A 23,120-nucleotide genomic window follows, 5' to 3' on the forward strand; every position below is an offset into this window, starting at 1 on the left:
TAGTAGGTAATTTTAAACCCTGAGTTTATACACTCACAAAATGTGCTAATAGGCCTAAGTGGATCCACTAGAGATCGCCGATATAAACTAAACTAACCTAGACTATTAGAGTATTAAATCATTTATATATTTTAAATATATTTCGAGATATATCTCTTATTCTGAATTGTAGAAAAACTGGGTATTCAAAGATTATTTAAATTAATCAAAGTTTCATTCGAGCTTCTGATTACTTAGACACACCGATTTAACAAAGCATTTCAGTACAGTGAGCTATTATTAGGAATAATTTTTCTACTACTTCTATCGATATAAGTTTTTAAAATAAATTTTGAGTGTTCAAAGTTAAGTTTGGTTAAGTTAACGCTTTGTGTTTCCCTATAAATCATTAATTATTTCTTATAAAAAATAAATGTAAGTAACTAAAATAAACTAAAGTAAGTAAAAGTTTTCTTTACTACTTTGGGAAGACTCGTTGATCCGGCTACCTAACAATAAGTAACCCGACAGCAATCTATTAAGATTGCAATTAGCAATTTTAAGATTAACTGCACTACTCAATACACCTGAAGACTCTTCCTTTAAATTTTTTTGTTTATATTTGGAAACAATCGAAAAACACATGGCACTGGATCCGTGGAATGTAATGCTGAACGAATATTTTTAATCCCTGTGTGATATCCTAACTGCCAAAATTTTAGTCGGAAAGTTCAGTTCTTTAAAACAAGACAGCACTACCCGGTCCATTAACTAACTTAGAATAGTCAATAAAAATGGTTAAGTTCTTTTCAAATTAGAGACCTTCTGGCAACCAGATATTTACACGTCGACCAAAAAATAAAAGCCGAAATTGAGAGTGCGTAAGATGTTTTCAGTATTTCCTGAATAAGGAAAAACTAGACTTAAAATTAAGCTGCGATCATAGTTATTTACATTCTATCGTAACTTCAAGCTGTGAGACTGTGGAAACAGCCATTCAATGAATGAAGTACTTGTTGCCTAAAGCACCATTGATCAGCTGTGAGTTCTGCTTTGCATAATATTTTGTAGAAGATATGCTGACCTTTTCTAGATGAGTTTAGCATATCCTAGTACCAAACAATGGTTTATACCTTATACCTTGGATTTATAATAGCAATGTAAAATCATTATCTAATAGAAGGTTATAATTCCCACTTGTTACCAATAACATTTCCACATAAAGGAGGGGTTGTATTAGCTTTTCTATCGCATTCGAATATCTATAATATCTATAAGGTAGTGTTATTAGTATTTTTGCTTTTTGCAAATCTGGCGCATTTGTTATCACAGTTTTATATTAGATTTATTTATATTTTAAATAAATTGCTAAAAATTTTAATTAATTACGGGCACATGACACCAAACCTCCGCACCGACATCGGTCATAGCCCAAAAGGTTTTAAGTGCTAATCAAATTAAAATCGGCAAAAATAGTAAACTCGCCCCTAATCAATTCGTTGATGTTTACTGTATCTTTCCGAGCTCGTATCTTAAATATCTGCGATTTGCGGACTTACGAGTTTAATATTTTTTAGTATCTAAACGATTATTGTTTTTATTTTTAAGCCCGTGCAGTTCGTGTCTATTCTTATTGTTTTCTTTCTTCTTAAGTGTATCTGCTGCATTACGTTTTAATTCCACTCAATTAAAAATAAGGTCAAGGATTAATTCGGTTTTGTTTATCAGATTCTTTTTGTTTGCCTTCGCATTTGCAAGTTTTTCAGTTTCTTTAATTGAAGACTTAATAAGTTTACGTAATTTTGTTTACAATGTAAGTTTTTAGAATTGACTTCCTTTTATTTGTATCTTTTTTTGCTCAAAAGCTTTTTCTTTCCGTCTTTATCAATTGTTATCAATTATGGAAATTTTGTGTTAGTTCGAGTAGGCATAACGCAAATATTTATTTATTTCTTTTTTTAATTTAGATTACTAATCATTTTAATTAAATTCAACTTTTGTCGTACCTTAAATATTACCGAAAAAATTTGATAAATTTTAACAAAGATTTTTAAATAAATAAATTTCTTTTTAATTTTTGTCGTATTGTTTTTTATTACTATAGAAAACGCTCTTTTATAATAATGCACTTATGTATATTCTCTATATTTATTTATTTCAAAATATTAATCTCACCAATCTGCTTTAGAAAGGCTTCGACACTCACTGGTCAGTCTGCAATATTATCCATTAAATTAATAACAACTGACAGTCATAAATAGAAAAAAATCATGAAGTTCCTATTTATGATTGTAAGAAGATACGAGGGGACTAACAAAAGATCGCTTAGTTAGCTACAAAAAAAATTAAAAAAAAATTTTTATAAATTTAATTTTTATCAATTTTAATCTTATTTTACCATTATTTCCTATAATTGTATTGAATTTTTGAAGCCGGTGAACCAACTTTCCAATACAGTTCTTGAAATCAAATTTTTTAGTTAGCAATATTGAGATTAACTGCACTCCTAAAGTCTAAAGGAAGACTCTTTCTTTCAATTTGTTTCTGTTTATTTTTGAAAACGATCAGAGATCACAAGGCGCTGAGACCGCGGAATATAATCTCTGTGAGCGCAATGAAGTTGTTCGTTTTTAAAAGGTCTGAACTGGTGCGTAATCGTGAAGCAGAAAATATTGATGTAGTTCCATTTTTTTTTACCGGTTTTTCAAATAATTTTTAAAAACTTGTGATGAACAAGTATATCATTTAGCAGTTACTGCCTGTTCAGTCTTTAGAGAAATAACAGCTACAAATGTTAGTTTTGTGAAGTGAATTGACATAAATACTTTTGTTGCTGAGTTCCATTGCCTACCTTTCATGGAGCGATTACATCCTTATGGGCTCTATACCACTGGTACTTTATTGCTTTGTTTGTGGATCGTGCTTGTAGAATCAATCCTCATCCGCTTTTATAATTTTGTTAAAGGTGGTGGACCCTACATTTTTGAATTTTTAAAGAAAATAGGAAGCAAACCGAAGACGCGCTTCTTTTTGAGATTCAGTATCTAAAATTCGTGAAAAATGACAAACTTGAATCACTCCCTGCGATGCTGGTGGAATTTTTACCGAGTCTTTATCAATAATTTTGCTTTTAATTTTTTTCACTTTGACTTCTTGCCTTGATACTTCAAATGAAATGTCTTTATATAATTCCTAATCAGCCGGCATTTTTTGATTTGTCAAATACTTATTCTGTGTTGCCAAGTTAGTGTATGCTTGCTAGTTATTTAATACACTATCAATATTATAATTATTATCTCATTGTCAATTTGTTAAACTGAATAAAATAAATTTCGTTGATCATTATACTATCTTCTAAAGCTGCAGTGGTAATCTATAATTGAAATGCAGATATGATTAGTTTTATTTGGCCAGCGATCAGGATTTTGCTTTAGTATGATTCGGGATTTTAAATACAAATAAATTTTTATAGAACCGCAATTTTCGCTGACATACTATTATCATTATTATTATGACGAATATGGGATGTAGCACTGCGGCCGTCGAGTCTTTTGTGCTCCCTCTTGAATTTAGAGTAAATCTCTAAGCCCTGTTTCTTTAATTAAAAGTAGTATAGCACCTACTTTACACAGTTTTATTGCCTGCTCCGTAAGAGTATACATTTCCAAGAGTCTATTTTGTATGTGCCTTAGCGCATGGCATTCTAACATCGCATGTCTGACTGACTCTTCAATCTCTTCGCAGAATCTACAGTTTGCATCCGTATATATGCCCAGTCTCGTAAGGTAGTTTTAATATCACTATATGTTCAGTGTTTATCTTTTATTTCGATCAAATGATTTAATCTATCTATCTATCTAAAGACACCACATTTTTCATTGGTTTTATAATCATAGTTCTTTAAAGTCGGCAATGTTTTTGTAGTATTTTCAATCATTGAAAGATTTTTTATTGTTGTTCTCTTAAGTAAAAAAAATTGTGAATAATATTAAAAAACATTTTAGTGCTTTAAGCAAAACCTATGGTTTTTTAGTGTTAAATTTATAAACATAATAAATAAGATGTGTATAGAACGCAAACGAATAGATTTCAAATGAATAAATGCTTAAAAAGCATTTGAACAAACGCAAATGCAAAAACAGAACGTAAAAGCGAATTTGATATCTATAATTTTAGATGTTATTTGTAAAGAATAGATATATATTATACTGTAAGACTCTATGCTTAGTAAGAATACACAACAAGAAAAAGTACCGCAAAAAAAGATTAAATTAAAAAGTCATTTAAATCATGGATTAAAGCCAAAAAATTTACTTTTCGCTGAGTTAATTTTTAATAATTCTTCAAATTAATCATAATATTTTTAGTATAAAATATTGTTAAATATAATTCAAATTATACAGAATAAATAATTCGCCATGATTACAATATCCTAGACGCCACGATTTAATGATGGAATTTAGTAAAATCGGCTATTCTGAACAACTTTTTCCTCTACGCTGTTTATACATATAGTATGATTATCGCCATATATCGGGTTTTAAAGTTATACAGTTTTAGGTGGCATCTAACTTCTCTTAAATCTTTAAACTTATTTTTTTATTTTTAAAAAAAGTTATTTTTTTATATTAATATTATATAAATATATTTTTTATATAAATATTAATTGGTTCGGTGGTGATAGCATAATAGTTATTACCATAATAGCATAATAGCTAGCATAATATCATTATAGCAGTTATTATTCGTATTGTTGCTATAATACTTTTGAATAGCACCTACTTTGAACAACAATCATGGCACTAATCAGATCACTGATCAGATGAATTGAATCATTTTGTTTACATTTTATTTTTATTTATTTTTTCATAATTATTTTTCCACAAACATTCTATTATTTTAAAAACAAAATTTTCAGATAATTTCTAATGAATTAATTATTCGCTCAATTTAAAAATCTCAAAGAATTTAGACTAAAACCAAAAAGTTGTGACTGCAACTAAATTGAATTTCCCGTGTAGGTTTTTTTTTTGTAATGCAAATTGTTTTTAACTTTCAACAGTAAAAGTTAGAATAAAAATTATACTAATTGAACGTAGATTTAAATGTTTCCATAAATTTAAAATCATTCTAGGTATAAAATGATTAGATAAAAATAAAATTATTGCGGAAGAATGACAAATTTTGGTATTAATATGTACTTATACATTCTGTCCAATAATTGTCGAAATTTTACAGTTTTAATAGAGCATACTTGAACTATTTTAGAAATGAATAGGTAACCTGTTGATACCGTCTACGTCAATGTTTAGTGCCGTTTGGCGATTGAATGTCTAAATAAATCGTATATTAAAACCATCTACGAATTTATAATATTAAAGATTTTTTAATTTTTTCTATTACTGATATGGAATGTGGCACTACGACCGTCGGGTCTGTTGTGTCCTGACTTTTGCCAAACTTTAGCTAGACTTTGAAAACTAACTGCTGAAAAAAAATAAATTATAATATAAAGGTCGAATATTATATATAATGCACTTTATTTAAATGGGACTTAAATATGGTGACAGTGAGATAATAAAGGAACAATATACTAATAATTAAACCAATATCCGAAATAGTTTCATGGGCTGTATTTAGGTTAGATTAGGTTCGGAAGGCGCGTGCTGATCGTTGTTAGCACTTCCATAGGAGACATATATTGCCCATTGTGATGCCCTCAAAAACTGTTTAATTGATAAATTGCTATCCTAAAATGATACTAGATATATTAGAAAAAGTACAATAAATATAAGAAAACAGAAATTGATGAACAATGTCATGAATTTAAAAGAAGTGAAAAAAATAAGTCTTATAACAAATACTTACTTACTTATTTAGTTGGCTATTACAGACGTGAGTCGTCCTTTGCCGCGTCGAAGTTTGACATTAATATAGTTAAGTGCATAAAATTCAGCGGCTTCGCTAGCTTGATCATATCGTACGCATGAAAGAAACTGCTCCGGCTAGAGAGGTGTTTGATTCGCAGGTGGAAAATGCAGCAGAGGACATCCGCATTTTCGATGGAAGGACTAGGTGATCAACGATTTGGGTGCGCTCAGTAGTACCAACTGTCGACAGCAAGCCATTAATGAGGCTGGCTGGCGAAAGCTACTCGACCGACGCGGCATTACAACAAATAGAGCAAAGAAAATACCAGAACAATGTAGTGTGTGTGTTGAGGAACTTGTACGATATATTAAGCAGGGATAATAAGCTAGACCTAATTACTTGTTTGTATATTAGGATCATGTTTTTGATTTTCATTCTTGTTTTATATATTGGCATACGAATTCCATACACTTTAAAGCCGTTCTCCCCCATATGTTCGTTCCACAAACATTTTTTTGTTAAAAGTTAGTCGAAGATATTTCACTTTGGGATCTCACTCCAAGGCGGAGTGTTTTAACAGCAGTTTTCTTGAGCACTGATTTATTTTTCTGGTGATAAATATAGTTTTGTTTTTTTTACTGTATTGCCTGTAATTTTCTACTTATTAAAATATTATATTATCTTATCTATATAACATATATATGTTTGTAAATTATTAGTGCAAATTTTCCCTTGATATGTTTTGGTAAAATCGCATTATTTTATTTTTATGGTATTCCAACGAAGTGAATTCAAATAAATAAATTAATAAAACTAATTTAACATTAACACCGTATTTTTATTCTTCGCCAAAAAAAAAAACCATTGAAGTATGTAGTTGAATCTGCGGCCCTCAAATCTGCACAGTAACTCGTAGCGGCCCATGATCGTATCTGGACTGGACAGCGCTGATATAAATTGTATAAGAAATAATTGTATATCGGAAATAAGCGGGAGCCTTATGGTAGTTTTTCTTGTTGTATAGCAGTGGCTTTTGATTTTGGCTTGAAGTTCTCTATTACTCAGGAAACTGCCATAAGTTTCACTACGTTATTTGGAATCCTGTAATTTCTTAGCTTAATTATTAATCCTTCCAGCTACGAGTATTGTCGTTTGTGTAGTCAAAATAGAGTATACTTATTTTAGCTAGATCATGATTTTTGTTAGTGTAATCAATGTAAAAATTTAGAATTTAAAACCTATATATCTTAAGTGCATAGTTATGACAACATATACCGTCGTAGGAAAAGTTGCATAGAAGCTTACAAAAATTCACTATAAATAAAACTAAATATTTAATGTACATATTAATGTGGTTCTGTTATTAGTCGGTTGCTTTAAATATTAACTTTAAACAATTGGAATATAAATTTAATAAATTTTAAAACAAACAATATCAACTTCCTTTTAAAGATATCTAGCGACATCTTGCATTGAATAGAAAAGACTAAAAAAGCTTTTTATTCTAAACTTTCAAAGCTTATCTGTATTTTATTTGCGATAGTGAGGAAAAAAACATGTCCCAATCGGACGAAAAGTATTCACGGAAACGTAGTTGCAACAAAAAAATTATAATAAAATAATATTTATATTATTTTTATGTTATTATTATTAATTAAAATAAAAGCTCTTGCATTAAAATAAATTAAAATAAATAAATTGAGACTGCAATATGTCGGCAGTTAAGCGTTGGATATATCGTCACGCGTATCCGTCATCAGAATCCAAGAAGCAGCGCGCCCGCAGTCAGTCGCTAGATGTGGAGGCGTTGCAACGCAACGGTGTGCGCGCCTTACTACAAAATGTAAATATTTGCAGTCATTGAGTTTACTTAATAAACTAACGTAAAAGTTGTGTGTAAAAATAAAGTAAAATTAAGTAGAATCTCAAATTGTTTGTTTATTAAGATAATTTGCAATTTCATTTAAAAAATTATTTATTTTGATTTTTTTTATTTGCAGCGTGCGGCGGCACATCAGCAGCAGTTGGCAGTGCAAAGTGAGTACTTTTTTTTTTTTATTTTCTCTAAAATTTTTTCTTGTTAAATATAAATTAAATTAAAAATAAACTTTAGTTACAGCAAGTACCAAGACTGTGTTGTTTGTTTAAGAATATATAAGTATCATTCATTTTAATTTATTATTTGTTTTTACGTAAATATTTTTATTAATAAATATTTTAAATCGGTTGACTGTATCGGACACCCTTAATAATCTACAAATATTAAATAATATTCTAATATACGTAATTATTTTATTTAGGAATGTTATATAAATACTACTATTTTATTTTCAAATTAAAGAAAAGCTTCTACAATTTAAAAAAATTTTCACTAATATATATTAAATTTTAAAACTAAAATTAATATTATGCAATATAATTAATAATATTAAATATTTTATTGCAAACTATTAAACTATTACTGGGTTTAGGTTAATAATTTAACACATAAATATTAAAAATGCTTTTTTAAATAAAAAATATACTTATAAATTTGTGTTATTAAATTAATAATTAATACTATTGAATATGTAGTTTATTAATTTTTTTAAAAAATGATTGGTATTACAGATATTTAAAAAAAACGTATTGAATATTGGTCGTAATAATAATTTCGTAAAACAATACTTGAAAAAAAAATTGCAATTATGATATATAATACAATAGCTACTCATAGTAAAACTCAAGTAAAACACAAGTAAAGTACCAACTGAGAGCATAACACAAATAAAGTGCCAGTTTACGCTCTTTACACAGATTTTCATGGAACATGCAACCACGGTTGCCACTTATGGTACTTTAGTACCAAAATTGGTACTTTTTTTTCCGTTTGGTACTCTGGTACTCATGTTCAAAAAATGGTACATTTTCGGCGACCCAACTTTATTGTGGATATTGTATTGTTTTATACTTTTTGCACATTTTATATAAATTGTATTTTCTTATAAAAAGACAATATAAAAATTTAGGACCTTTTTTTACAGAAATGGTACCTTTTTAAACCAATTTTGGTACAGAAAAAAATTTTCAAGTGGCAACCGTGGGTGGAACGCACTTGTGTATACACATAGTTACTCAAAGTTACTCGTGGACCAGAGCTAATGTTTACACTTCACAACTAGTGATCTCATTTTACGTTAATTGCACATTTAAAATTGGGAGTTAATTCAAAGCAATTAAATTTTTGAACAACGCAATTAAATAAGAACATCAATTTGTTTTATAAATATAAAATTAAATTTGTACACAAATAATTAGTTTTATTTTAGCGTAAAATTCATTAAAAACTAATAATGAAAAATATTAATTAAAATAAAATTTTATACACTTACACACATGGGTAGCATATTTAAATCTTTCTTTGTAACATTCTCTCTGTTAATTGAAGTCAATTAGTGGATCATTATTCTATTGATAAAATGGATAAAATTTTCACTGATTTGTCTGAAATAAAAATTGCAACTAATTGCACAATTTATAAGTAAATTCCGAAAATGCGATAATTGTGACAGTATAAATTAAGTTTATTATTTTTAAATTTGTTACTGGTAAAGAGGTTTCGAAAAGTAGTGAATTACAACAACAAAAATTCTTTTTTTATTATTTTAATTATACAAATCTTTCGAGCATTGTCCATTTTCAGTGATCTTGAAATTATTTCTTATATTTAAATTTACGTAAATAATTTTTCTTTCTTATTTTAATTATGATATATTTCATGCTTAATTTATGTGCTCTGTTGGCTTTTTTTAAGATGTTACGATTTTATTTCAAGTTATTAAAAAATTATTACAAATTTAATATAGTATTGTATCAAATTACTGCTTTAAAAATAATGTTGTATCTCATAAAGACTTCCATAAAAAAATAATTATTTCCTGACATCCTCCTGGCCCAGATCAACACTGGGCAGTCACAGAGAATGTGACTGAAAGTCTCGTCTGCTTCTAGGCAGATTATGTTCTATATGGTACCTACTATTTATTAATAAAATTTGAAACGGCAACGCATAAAGAATATTAGAAAATTTTGAAACAAAAATTTAATTATTATGAACAATTTTGCATGGAAAATTATAATTTCTTACTTTTAATTGATTTCGAATTAAGTTTGTTGCTCAATTTATTACAAATATCACTTTGAAATATGTATATATCATAAAGGTTTAGATTTGAATAGAACCTCCAAAGTACAGTCATTATAGAAAAAATATTTTTTTCAAGTCTTCTAAAATTATACTTGGGCAGAACCAAATCTAACTCTTTACAAACCAGCGTGCAGATAAAATTATTAAAGAGAAAATAAAAATAATGATAAAACTTTAATTAAAGGAAATTGGAATTAAAAAAAAAATAAAATAAAAAAGTACAAAATCAAAAAAAAAATAATATTAAAAAAAATTAAATTTAAAAAAAAATTAGAATTAAAAGAACTAAAAAAATCTGAATAAAATAAAGCCAAAAAATAATAACAAAGCATATTACAAACCAAAACAAAACATTAAATTTAACCTTGACTTTGAAAAACCTGAATAAATAAGAAATAAAAACAAAAGTGTAGCCTGAGCTTGGCTAAGCATGAGAAACGAAACGAAACAAAACAAATCAAAACACATCCAAAGTGCCATAATCAACGACTTTCTGATAACACTACAATATGGCCAGGGACCGAAAACAATAATTATTTAAAAAATTTTCACAAAAAAAAAACAACAGCAAAAAGTTGTCTGAATTCTTATTTAAGTATACAGTTCTTATTTTAAAAACATTCATCTTTTACACGAGTATAATGTATACTTTATATAAAGTAATTTGTACGTGGAAAAGTAAAAGGCAAATAATAATAATTATTTTTGAAAAATATTATGTAAGGCAAATGTAATTATTATTTTGTGAATTCTGTTTTAAATGGCGATTGATAAGACTTCATAGTTGTTTTCTTTTTAACAATAACTGTTATTTTTTTAATATAGTACATAAAATGTATCTCAATTGAAAATGGCCACAACGTTTTATTTTCTCTTGACTTTTTTATGGCCATCTACCATTTAAACAAGATCCTAGTGATACCTAGTGCTATTATTATAGCACTAGATATAATAGCAGAACTATATCTGATAAAATAAAGCATTCTGCTAAGAAATTCAATAGTTCAAAAAATATCTATTAAAAAAATTATAAATTTACTTTCAACAAGCTTTAAACTTACATTCATATTTGTTCATACATATATACATACAAATATTGCAAAAAAGATAAATTTCGAATGCATTTCTATAAAATAGTTATAGATATGATGATAAATTGTGATGTCAAGCTTTCAATTCACAGTATTTTAAGTAAATAAGAATAGCTTTTGTTATTTAAAACAAACGAATAAATCAATAGAATACAAAAATAAAATATTTTTATAATAATTTTTACAAATGTTTGCAAGTGGGTTCTATTCGTCATTTTATTTTTAGCTTTTAGTGTTTACATTATAAAGAAGCCAAATTATTAAAAAAAATTGTATAGAAATTGTTCTTCACTGGCATTCACACATCTTAAGTACATACCCATAAATGAGTTATTATTATATTCGAGTTCTGAAGGAATTGTATTAAAAAAAATAATAATAAATGTTACTCATGACTTTGATTTTAACGAAGCTTCAACACACTTCACATAAATAATTTTCATCTATATAGTATATATCTAATTGTATATAGATATAATTGGATGAACTTCGCTAATTGTATTCGGCTAATAGTTTAAGTTGAAGTAGATTCGTTTAAAATTTTTAAAATCGATATTTTACTGTTTTCTTCAATTTTCTCTTAATCACAATTTTCAATTAAAAGTTCTCTCCAATTTTTTGTACAATAATCCTTATAGTCTATAGGTCATAATATACGACTATCTCTTCAAATATTTTAATAATAAGGACGTATTAAGTTTATTGTATATATAAATCAGTTTCGAGATAAATGTAGTCTGCCAATCTACATTGTAACTATTACAAATTCAAAGGGCTAAGCAATTTATTCAATAATTAGTAATAATCAAGTTAACTGTAATACCCTTTTAAGGGTATTATCTTATCTTATTACCTTTATTACCTACAGTGGAGTACAAAAATTATTGAAGCTTCTTTCATACCGTCACAATTCTTGTTGGATCAAAGCCTTCTTTACAATTTATCTTACATACTGACCGTTCCAGTTCAGTTTTGAAATTAAAGTTTCAATGGATTATCATTTCTAATTTAGAACTTGTCGCGTTAGAATGAGTTTTAAGATGGGTTCCTCATTCACATGTCGGACTTGTAGAAGCCATAATGTTTAATTTATTTCCAAATTCGTGTAATAACCTGTTTAGGGTTAACACCTTGCGTAGAGATTTGCATTGCTGTCGCTTTAGAGTTTGTAGAATTTCAACGCGGCATTCTCATACATACGCTGGGCGTGTCCAAGCTTTATATATGACCGAAGTCTAAATTTTATCATCTCCATTTAGGATAGGATCTAACATAATCGAAATCACTATTCCAAAAAAAAAAAACTATTTTAAATTTCTTCGTCGATTTCTTATACAAGCAATCCTAAGTGGTCATAAAACACCCTGTAACTTAAAATATCTTGATGAAATGCAAAATGAAATATTCCCCGTAATTTTATCCTTAATGCAACTCATCACTTCAACTTTTGAGTGTTTATGCACTCATGGAAAGAACACACGTATATAATTACATATATTGTGTATATACTTGTGTATTTATTCATTTTCATTTATTAAAATATGTAGATATGTCCATATAAATATGCCTAAATACCTAACACATATTTTTATGTATATCAGCTGTACCCTTCGTTTAACCTTGAAATTCTATGCGCTTATATACATATTTCGCTTTCAGCCGGTGCAGCGTGCCTCGTCATCCTCTTGCATTTTCTTCACATCAGTTCATCTCTTTTATTACGGAACCGTATTGTTAAAAATATTTTTTTTTTCAATTTTATTTTTACTCTCTATTTTTATATTTATATTCTTCATTTTTATTTTGTTTTTTCATTCTTTGTTTATATTATTTTTATGTATACTTCCAAATTATGACGTAATTTAGAACATGAATGCAATTCTTTCTTCCTTTGATTTGGCCCTGAATTCTGTTAATAGATGTATAGTAAAAAAAAATTAATTAAAAGTAAAAAGTAAGGAAGTAAAATAAAAAAAAATACAAAGCAAGCAGGAGAATTATAGATATAATTTCTTTTATATTTACAGATTTACTGATATATGGGCATATACAAATAAATAAATACATTTTAATGGAAATGTGGGGTTCATCCATTCTGTTGGATTGCTACTACAATCAAAGGTTCTCATTAGTATAAAGCAACGTATTTACTTAGTTGGTCATTACAGACCGTGTCCAACTAAGTGTCTTAGGCCGTATCCAGTAGGCTCCTCAAGGCGACTTAAAATCGTCAGTTCCTGAAGTACCTTTATTTTGTTTGTCACCTACTCCGCACTATATTAACTTGCCAAAGCACAGCCGCTGTGTTTTTATATGCTTAGATATGTCAAAGTTATGGTATACCTTATACAGCGCTTTGTTCCATCTAATACGAAACTCGTTACCAACGCATAAGGGACCATTAATCTTCCGAAGAATGCTCCAAATTTTTCTCTGAATGCTCCACATACCTTCTCATCACTGTTAGTAATTAAAACCACTTCTGCACCATGCAGCAGGATAAACATGTTAAAAGACTTGCAGGGTCTTGACTCTTTGCAAGAGAAGGCTTTATTTCTTAGTCGTCAACTTAGTAGCCCAAAGTAATATCTGTTAGCAAGAAATTTTTTTGTTTAATCTCTAGACTTATATTTACGCTGGTTCCCAAATAAATAAAGTCTTACAACTTTGAGCTTGTAGTTGTTAACAGTTGAAAGACTTGAGTAAAATCTCATTACTGTGTTTATTTCAGTTTCTAAGTAAATAAAATTTAGACAAAACAATGTTCTACAAAATTTTGATATTTTTCTATATAGAGTTTTTTTTTGACAATTTTTCGTGCGCAATGTATTTTAGCAGTAGGCTTTAGGCAGTAATGTTTTGTTTATTTTCACTAATAAACAGAATACACAGTAATGAGTTTTTAGTCAACTTACCAAAAAGTAGACCATTTTACACAATATAAATATACCACTTTGACAGAGTCTTTGTAAATATTAATAAAGCAAGATCAGTGCTAAGAGAAAAAGAAGCAACAAGTATACGCAAAACCGCAGTTTTGCAAAAACAACGATGTTGTTTAGTGTCGTATAGAAGTTTGGATTTTTCGAAATAGTAAATTATCTTTTAAGTTAAAATTTAAAATTGTTAATTTTGTCAATTATTGGTTTGTTACTATTTGTGCAAATCGTAGTTCAACAAAAAATAAGTCTACTAAAGCATTTTCTATAATAAAACTAAACTGAGATTCTTAACATAACATTTCATAACATTTTTTGAAGTCAGTCCAGTAAACCAAATATACTTAATCTTTAAATAAATTAATTTATGTGAAATGATTTTGTATTCACATATCATATCTTTACTTACGAGACTTCCGCGTATTAGTTCAGCACATTAACCACTATGCCACCAAGGCCACTTTTTATCAAAACTTATGTTTTTACAGTTTAAATTATAATTAAGCATTTGTTTATGAAAACACGTTAATCATATCATTTAACTGCCAATAACTTACCATATAAGTCTTTAGTTAATATGTACATAACATTTCCAAATAAACGCATGGGCGTTACATCTATTTACTTTCACAATTTAGTAGTTTACATTTGTATTCTATTAAGAGTACACATTGTAATTACTAGTTAGATGGTCTATAAAAACATGGCACCCTACGACTAATTAATTTAGACACCATTAAGTGTTTAACGAAACTAATCGACTGAGAAAAACAAAGAATTTTAGAACAGAGAACACTACAATATACCACTACACCAGAACGTTACACTGGACCACTACGATCCATCACCACTGTTCCACTTGTTTCAACGAAAAACTGATTTAAATTGTATGAAGCGTAAAAAGCTCAGTCCAACAACCTAGAAAAGAAAATCCACTCGTGCCTACGTGCAAAATGAAACGTCACACAGCAAACAAACAAAAACAAACAGCAAATACCAGAGTCGGATAGGAAAACACAGTCAACGTACTAGATAGACAGCGTAGGGCGCCGGCTTTGTCTCATTGAAATATTTCTCTTATTTTTTTTTTCTTGACTTTTTGTTGGTATTTCTCATTGAAAATGGAAAATTTTTGAATTTTTAACTTTGTTTACTTCGAACTGCGCATGCTTATTAAAGAACTCATATTATTTTGAGTATGTTTACGTTTTAAGACACGTCCATATCGGTCCACAATATGATAATATGACGTGAGGAAAAGTACCTTGATTATTTTTGAATTTTTTTTGTTTGCGTTTTTTGTTTTGTTATTGAAATTTTAAAATTATTTTTTATCTTTGTTTTTATTTTTATTTTCTTTATTACAATTTTTAACATTGAAAATATTTTATTAGACGTTTTCTTCAGAAATTTACAACTCCTACGGTATTTCTGTTCTTATCTTTTTAAGATTATTTTATTTCATTTTTCTATACGTTTTGCCACTGTTAGCTGGCACTTCGCCGCTGTTGCTGTTGCTATCGTTCGAGCTGGTGTAATTTATGCGTCAAATGAAGTGAAGGAGTTTACGTGATAATTGATATCAATTCAATTTCGTGGTGCAAGCCGTTTGAAGTGTTCAAACATTTGTTTACTATTTTTAAAATGGAACAACATATTATAGTTCCGTTACTCAAATTAATCAATGAATATGTAGGTTGGTTTCAGTAGTAGCACACATGGGTGTAGGTTATCTAAAGTAATATTTTATTATGAAAGGAAAGCATTGTGAAGATCCATCCTCTTCATTGAACCATGGCAAACGTATGGATATATGTTTTTAAGTTTTTAAATGCAATGACGAACTCACACCACTTTTCATAAAGAAATTGGTCACATTAAAAAAATTGTTCTTAACTCTCAATTCGCTAATTAAGCATCATATTATTTACACACACCCTGATATGAAATTTTATATTAGATAAGGTTTGACGTTAATCTGATTGGGTTTTGGTACGTAACGGTGCCATTCCACTCAATCTTAACCTAATCTGCAGGTTTGATAATGGGTTTAATTAAGGTCTCTATTTGGGTGGCCTTTTTTTGCTATTTTGGACTCTAACCACAACTTATTGTTGTAATTACGAATGTGTAGTCCAAGTTTATATGGGTAATAAAGTAAATATTCAAATTAATTACCAAATTACCAAAATAATTTTAAAAAGTTGCTTGATTGTTAATTTAAAATGATCAATAAGAAAACTATTAAAAGAAAACTAAATCGAGGAATTTTATTACTGAACGATATTCATTTTTTTCCATTTTATAAAAAATCACCAAGGTCCACTATTTTAATTATTTGCGAAAAGCTAACCAAACACGTGATTAAGTCAAAACTTTTCCAGCTATTGTTTCAGCTATTGTTTAAAACTTGCTATATATACAAAATATAATTGTATACGCGTTGCCACCTGTTGTGCAGTTAGGTACTTACCAATCCACCTGGTATATCACTTTTAGTCCATTGTTTGTTCTCTGTGTATGAGTAACGATATTCCAAAGTATTGTTAGCTTTTATTAGATTTTAAGGCACTAATATATAGTTTTTTCCTTATAAAAATTAAAAGAGCTTAACTAAATTACACATTTTTGTGAATTATTATTTTCTACATAATAATCCTTAATAAATTTTTTTTTGTTTAATGTTTAAAAAAGCTATGTTGTAACGTAAGGATAAAATATTAGTCATATGTTCAGTTGAGAATAATACTCTATTTTTACATTATTTTATTGTGATAGTATTGGGGTGTAAATCAGCGGCAGGAGTAGGTAATCTACAATTTATAGAATCAACAATGGATAAAGAAGTGTATCTTAATATATTAAAGCAAAATTTGCATAAAAGTGTCGAATATTTAGGCATAATCAACAATTTCTGTTTTTACCAGGATAACGATCTGAAGCACAAGACGGGTCTTGTGCAGACTTGGCTTGTTGGGAATTGTCCACACATCATCCAAACACCTCCCCAATCACCTGACTTTAATGTCATAGCAAATTTATGGCATATTCTGGAAACTAACATAAGAAAACATAACATTTATAGCAAGGAAAGTATGAAAGCTGCTTTAAAATTGGAATGGCAAAAAATATCAGTGGAATATACTCAAAAATTAGTTATTTCAATGCGTTCAAGGTTGGAGGCAGTAATTAAACAAAAGGACTATCCCACTAAATACTAAAATTCACTTTTTTATGTCAAAAATTATTAATTTTCTAAAAAAAAATGTATTGCACGAAATAAGTTGTGAGGTCAGAATTTGGTGTATGTTTGTTTTTGTTCACTTAACTTCTTGAATATTGATATTTTTGCTAAATTTTTTTTGTTTTATAATAAAAACTAAACATTCTTTAAAGTTGAATATTTAAAATTTTTTATTTTGAACAAAATTTTGGATTTTCACGACTAAATCTACAAAAATATTGCTTGCACGAAATAAGCTGTGAGTCACGGTATATAATACTATATTTCATTTCAATTTTGATCGTTAGTAGTCCTTCAATTATTAGGTATAAATGTTAATATAAAAAAACTACTTACTTAAAGATTTAATCCTTTTTTCACTTTATATACTATATGTTTATGTATGTATGTATGTGAGTGCAATTTTCGATCATAAATATTTCTTTTAATTATTTTACTGTATATTGAATACTCCACAATAAAACCGAAATTAAGTAGATAATTTATATATATATATATATATATATATATATATATATATAATGGATTTCTTTTCACAGAACAGTGAGTGTGTGACGCAAAATTCTAGAATTATTTTCACACATTAACTCGGAGCTCTAATAAAATCCATTTCACTTTTATCACTTTTAAAATATTTTTTCCATTAAATATTTTTAAAACAAACGTCACAAAAATTATATTTTCTTTAAAAACATAATTCTGGTCAGAAAACAAAACAAAAAAAAACCAAAAACAAATTAAACAAACAAAAGGTTTACGAGAAAATTAATAAGAAACATAATACCTTACCAACCTACCCTCTGTTTACATACGAATCTTAATGTATGTTTTTTATACACTCTAAGTATTGCTTCACTTCTTTGGGTTATAATATATTAATCCGCATTTTGTGTTATTACACAGCGTCTCATATCGGAGCTGCAAAACATTTATACAAAAAACAAACTAACTCACTCATTGTGTTTGCTCTTGCTTCTTCTTCACTCAAATCAACTCTTGTGCAACGTAAACAAACAGCAAATTTGAGTCGAAAGCATTAACATTCAAAAGCACAGAAATTTGTGTAAAAAGTGGTTACTCTTGTTCATACATACGCAAAATTGTGTTATCACTGCTTTATATTCTCCGCTATTTTCATTCTGTTGTCTAAGCACTTAGAGAATAGTTGGATTCGTCGGTTGTATGAGTTTTTTGTCTCAAAAATTATTTAACTTTAAATTAATTAGAAATTATAATTAAAAAAGCAATAAAAAAAATTTAAAGAATTTTCTTGAAATTAAAAATAAATTTGTTTAAAATTAACAAAACGTATGTGTAGTGCATAAAAAACACGTGTTGGTGCGTTTTTTTTGCTTTTGAATTTAAATATTCAAAAATACACTCTAGAGCAAATGTGTAAAAATAAAATATAAATAAAAAAAAAATAATAAAAAGGTGTAAAATAAAAAGTAAATCAACTTGAAATTAAACTTCAAATATAAATTTTTTTAATTATTTAAACTTGTTTAACAACAAATTGAACAACTGCTTTTTGTAAAAATAATTAATAATAAAAGCAAAGCTTTTTATTTGTTATTCGCAATTGAATATATATACACATATATATTATTGTGGCCTATATTGCCGCAAAAAATTTATGCATAGCATAAAAAAGTATCTTTGCTACGAATTACGTAAGTTTTCTTCTAAAAATTATTTTTTAAGCATGTATCTCACAACTCGACCGCCGCCTTTTTTTCGAGTTTCTATTAAATTAATTTAAAGAAATGTGAACGATGGCCGCCACGTGTGAAACAATACTTAAGTTTCTTTTGATTAAATTATTTCTTCAACGCCGGTTGTCTAGTTTGCCTATGTCTCGATGTCTCGATTTAGTGGAAGAATTGCTTGCGTGACGTCTTTTCTCTTTAATTTCTTTGAATTTCTTGTGTTTTTTATGGGGTTAATTAAATGATATTTAAGCGTATATAAATAATTATATATATTATGCGTTATTATATATATGTAATAAATATAACTTAAAAAAAATATTGTAAAGAAAATGTTTACAATATGCCTATAACATATAATAAATAATAATATATATTAAATAATATTTATTTATTAAATTTATTAAATAAATAAAAAAGAAAAAGAAATTATGTTAAAAAAAAAACTAATCTATGTTTTAATCGTCTCTCATATTCCACAATATGGCAATCTACAATGACGTGGTACTACTTCCACTGCAACAGTTTTAGGCCATGCACTGCAGGGGTCTTCAGCTGAAAAGTATTTTTTTATTTATAATAATCTAAACATTTAAAAATGAGATTTTTAACCATATATATAAGTTGTTTTTTTTAAAAAAGAAAAATATAAATATATATAAATATAAATATAAATATTATTAAAAGAAACTTTGAAATACCAGACTGAATTAATTTAGCTAAAATAAACAACCTGCCTCGGGTAGTGCTTTCCGAAGTCCCACAGAACGTGTAGAGTCGCACGTTTTGTTATTGTATTAAAGAATCGTAAATTATCTTCTTTACATACAACATCTTTAGAAAGAAAAAAGGCTTCCATAAATCTATTTAAGTGACTACTAATCTTTATATAACTAACATATATTTCAACAAATTCTTTAACAAATTCTTTTTATAAATTTTAAACCACAATTGTTTTTATGTCTGACTAAAGGAAAAATTTTTTTAATTACCAGAGCTGGCATGTTTTGCTAATTTTTCCGTCGTAGGATCCATTGTTAAGGACTCCTTCGGTACAGGAGTGTTTTCTTTATAAAAATAAGTTTTTTTCAACTAATTACACTTATTGATGAAATAAATTAAATAAAATACATATTAAAATTTATAATTAAAACATAATAGTAGGAATATACTAGTATTCAAAATAGTTATTAGTAAAATATTAGTAATATTAGTAAAATAGTTGTCTTTCTTCATCATTTAATTTAGAAAATTAATATTATATTATAAAAATATATATTTCTCTAGTTAAGTTGGTTTGTCGAAATATTTTTTGTGATTTTAAATATCTGTATAAATCATATAGAGTTGTTGTAATGAAAACTATAAAAATATGACATGTATTATTAAAGAAGAATTTAACAGGGAACAAAAGAGAAAATAAAAAAATCTTTAAAGCATAAAAATACACATTTCTGTAAATAAGGATAATATACATAACTAATTAAATTGATATATTTATTAATATGTAAAAATTCCTAGAACGGTCAGGTCTACGTCTCAAAGTCACTCGTTAAATTTGACGACCAAGTGCCGTTTAACACTCCTAAAAGGGACAACACAAGCAGACCCATGCAATCTACAACAACAACAACGGTAATATGTAATTTTTCCAATACGCATATATTTTAAATATTAAGTCCTTTAAATTTTATATCATATAAATATGGCTTATACCGAATCTTAACTCAATGTATCTGATGTACGTAGAAATATCAGCAGTAGGGTTGTAACTTTTGGCACGATTACGATTGTCCAGGCAGATCCTTTTAAGAACGGATTTGAATAAAGACAACTATTTTGTGATCAAATTATTTTTCCTTTACGCTGTATGTTTATATGTCTGACTTTTCTAGAAATCGAGTTTAAATAATTGAAATTCTAACATTACTAGATGCTTGTAAAATATGTAGGTGTATGAATGTAAAAATTTCATATTGTATTTGATGTTAAGTTGCAAGTGTGGTTTTGTTAGTGTAATGAATGTAAACAGTTTACAATTTTATACCTTGATATCTCAAGAATTAATCTATATCGGCATATAATGTAATAAAAAAAGGTGCTCAAAATAGTTGACTCTATTAAGCTAGTTGATAAATTGCTGTTTCCGGGAAATAGAGATCATGCCCTACTGTAATGTCTTAACTTCTTAATTTAATACTAAATCTGGACTTATTGTGATACAACTTCTTTTGTGTACCCCGATTATAAATAGTTTGAAACTAAATTTTCTAGATAACGTTGGTTTTCGATAAAAATTACTAAAGCAACGACATATATAATTTGAAAAAATCAGTAAAATTGATTAAATTTAATATAAATTTAAATATTTTCATATTGTTATTTTGATTAATATCGAAATTGCCAAAATAACTAAAAAAAAAATGCTTACGCTGTGCATTTTTGGGAAATAATGATTTTGCCACATATTTTGTTTACTCAGAAATGATTTCACAACGAAAAGGTAATCTGATACTTCCTTGTCCGTTGTTTGTTTCTGTAATCCTTTTAATGAAAACTTTGGATATGAAACTAAACATTCCACTTAACAAAAGATTTCACTAAATAAATACCCTACGTTCAGTAATTCCTATTGATGGAATTCTGTAATTTGTGTGATATATTTTGGGTTATTTCTTTTTCTGATATAGCAGTTTTGGTAATAGATGGATTCTTAAAGGATTTATGATTTGAATTTAAAGGAATAATCCATTGTAATAGTAATGCAATTTAATTAGTTCCCTTTTCCCTATATTTTTTGATTATATAGTGTCTATATTTGAAAAATACCTTAATACTAGTTTCGTTTTAGAAACTTTTAAAAATGGCTGGTCTTACGTTATAACCAGTGAAATCTGCAGCCAGTCGTCAATGACAATGAAATGAGCAGAAGATAAACGTTAACAATGATTGTTGTGAAATGTACATTCCCATCCCTAATCCGTTATAATTAATGAAATTCGCCGCCAATTGTCTATGACAAGTGATTTTTCGACGTGGACCCAACCACTTCTGCAATCCCTGTTGATAATAAAAATGAATTAAGCCAGATATATCACAATTTTCGATCTATTTTATTGTCTCTTTAATTTAATGGCTTTAGATCGCCATTATTTATAAAATTAAAAATAAATTATTAATAATAATAATAAATTAATAATAATAATAATAAATTAATAATAATAATAATAAATTAATAATAATAATAATAAATTAATAATAATAATAATAAATTAATAATAATAATTATAAATTAATAATAATAATAATAAATTAATAATAATAAATTAATAATAATAATAAATTAATAATAATAATAAATTAATAATAATAATAAATTAATAATAATAATAATAATAAATTATTTATATAGTAAAATTTGATGCCTTATTAGTGAGTCAAATTATAAATATATTCATACTAAAGGTCCCGGTTATCCGAAACTAATCCAAGATAAGAAAGCGTAACAGAACACTATTTCGATGTTTGGTTTTTTCTCTAAATATTAATGTAAATATTGATATAATGTTTTATGTTTGATTTTAAAATTAAAAAAAAAATTATTTTATATCTAAGTGATACTGAAATTATACTATAACAGTATAATTACGTCTTATTATTGCGCTCTCTTGTACATTTTCATTTGTTTTGTAACTTAAACTGGTGTATATAACTTGTTTAGTAAGTTTGTCAATAAATAGTATTTATATGTAAAAACTGCTTAGATTATAAATTAAAATAAAAAGTATCTTTAGCTTTCCTGATTAGGTTCTGATTTTTTCTTCAGTATTTTATCGACCAAAATAATTACTCAAAGCTCATAATTCATATATGCCATCGGTTTATTTGCACAAACATTAAAGTATTAAATTGTTAAAGTCTAAAGTTGTCCCTTATCGCGAATCAAGGCAAAAACCTCGTTTTTATTTCTTTTTAATTAATTTTTAAAGATAGAAAAATATAAATAAAAATTTCTTATCTCAAATCTCACTCGATTTGATTTCATCGAGTTCGAGTATAAACGTTGAAATGGCAGCGAATATAAAAATTCACAATTTTATT

At 27.3% G+C, this 23,120-nt stretch overlaps 1 protein-coding gene across 3 annotated transcripts in view; it reads left to right on the forward strand.

Annotated features, from left to right (window-relative positions):
* Window positions 1-23,120, forward strand: part of LOC119678764 (5'-AMP-activated protein kinase subunit gamma-1) — a 165,327-nt gene that overhangs the window by 84,544 nt on the left and 57,663 nt on the right. For 2 of the 3 annotated variants that reach the window (XM_038090810.1, XM_038090809.1), the window contains one exon: window positions 7,851-7,887. In XM_038090810.1, coding sequence (XP_037946738.1) covers window positions 7,851-7,887 — 37 coding nt within the window. Of the gene's footprint in view, window positions 1-7,525; window positions 7,694-7,850; window positions 7,888-23,120 lie in introns of those variants that run through there. The other variant, XM_038090812.1, reaches the window with a different exon arrangement.

This window comes from Teleopsis dalmanni, chromosome 2, assembly GCF_002237135.1.
Source record: "Teleopsis dalmanni isolate 2A chromosome 2, ASM223713v2, whole genome shotgun sequence".
NCBI lineage: Eukaryota > Metazoa > Arthropoda > Insecta > Diptera > Diopsidae > Teleopsis > Teleopsis dalmanni.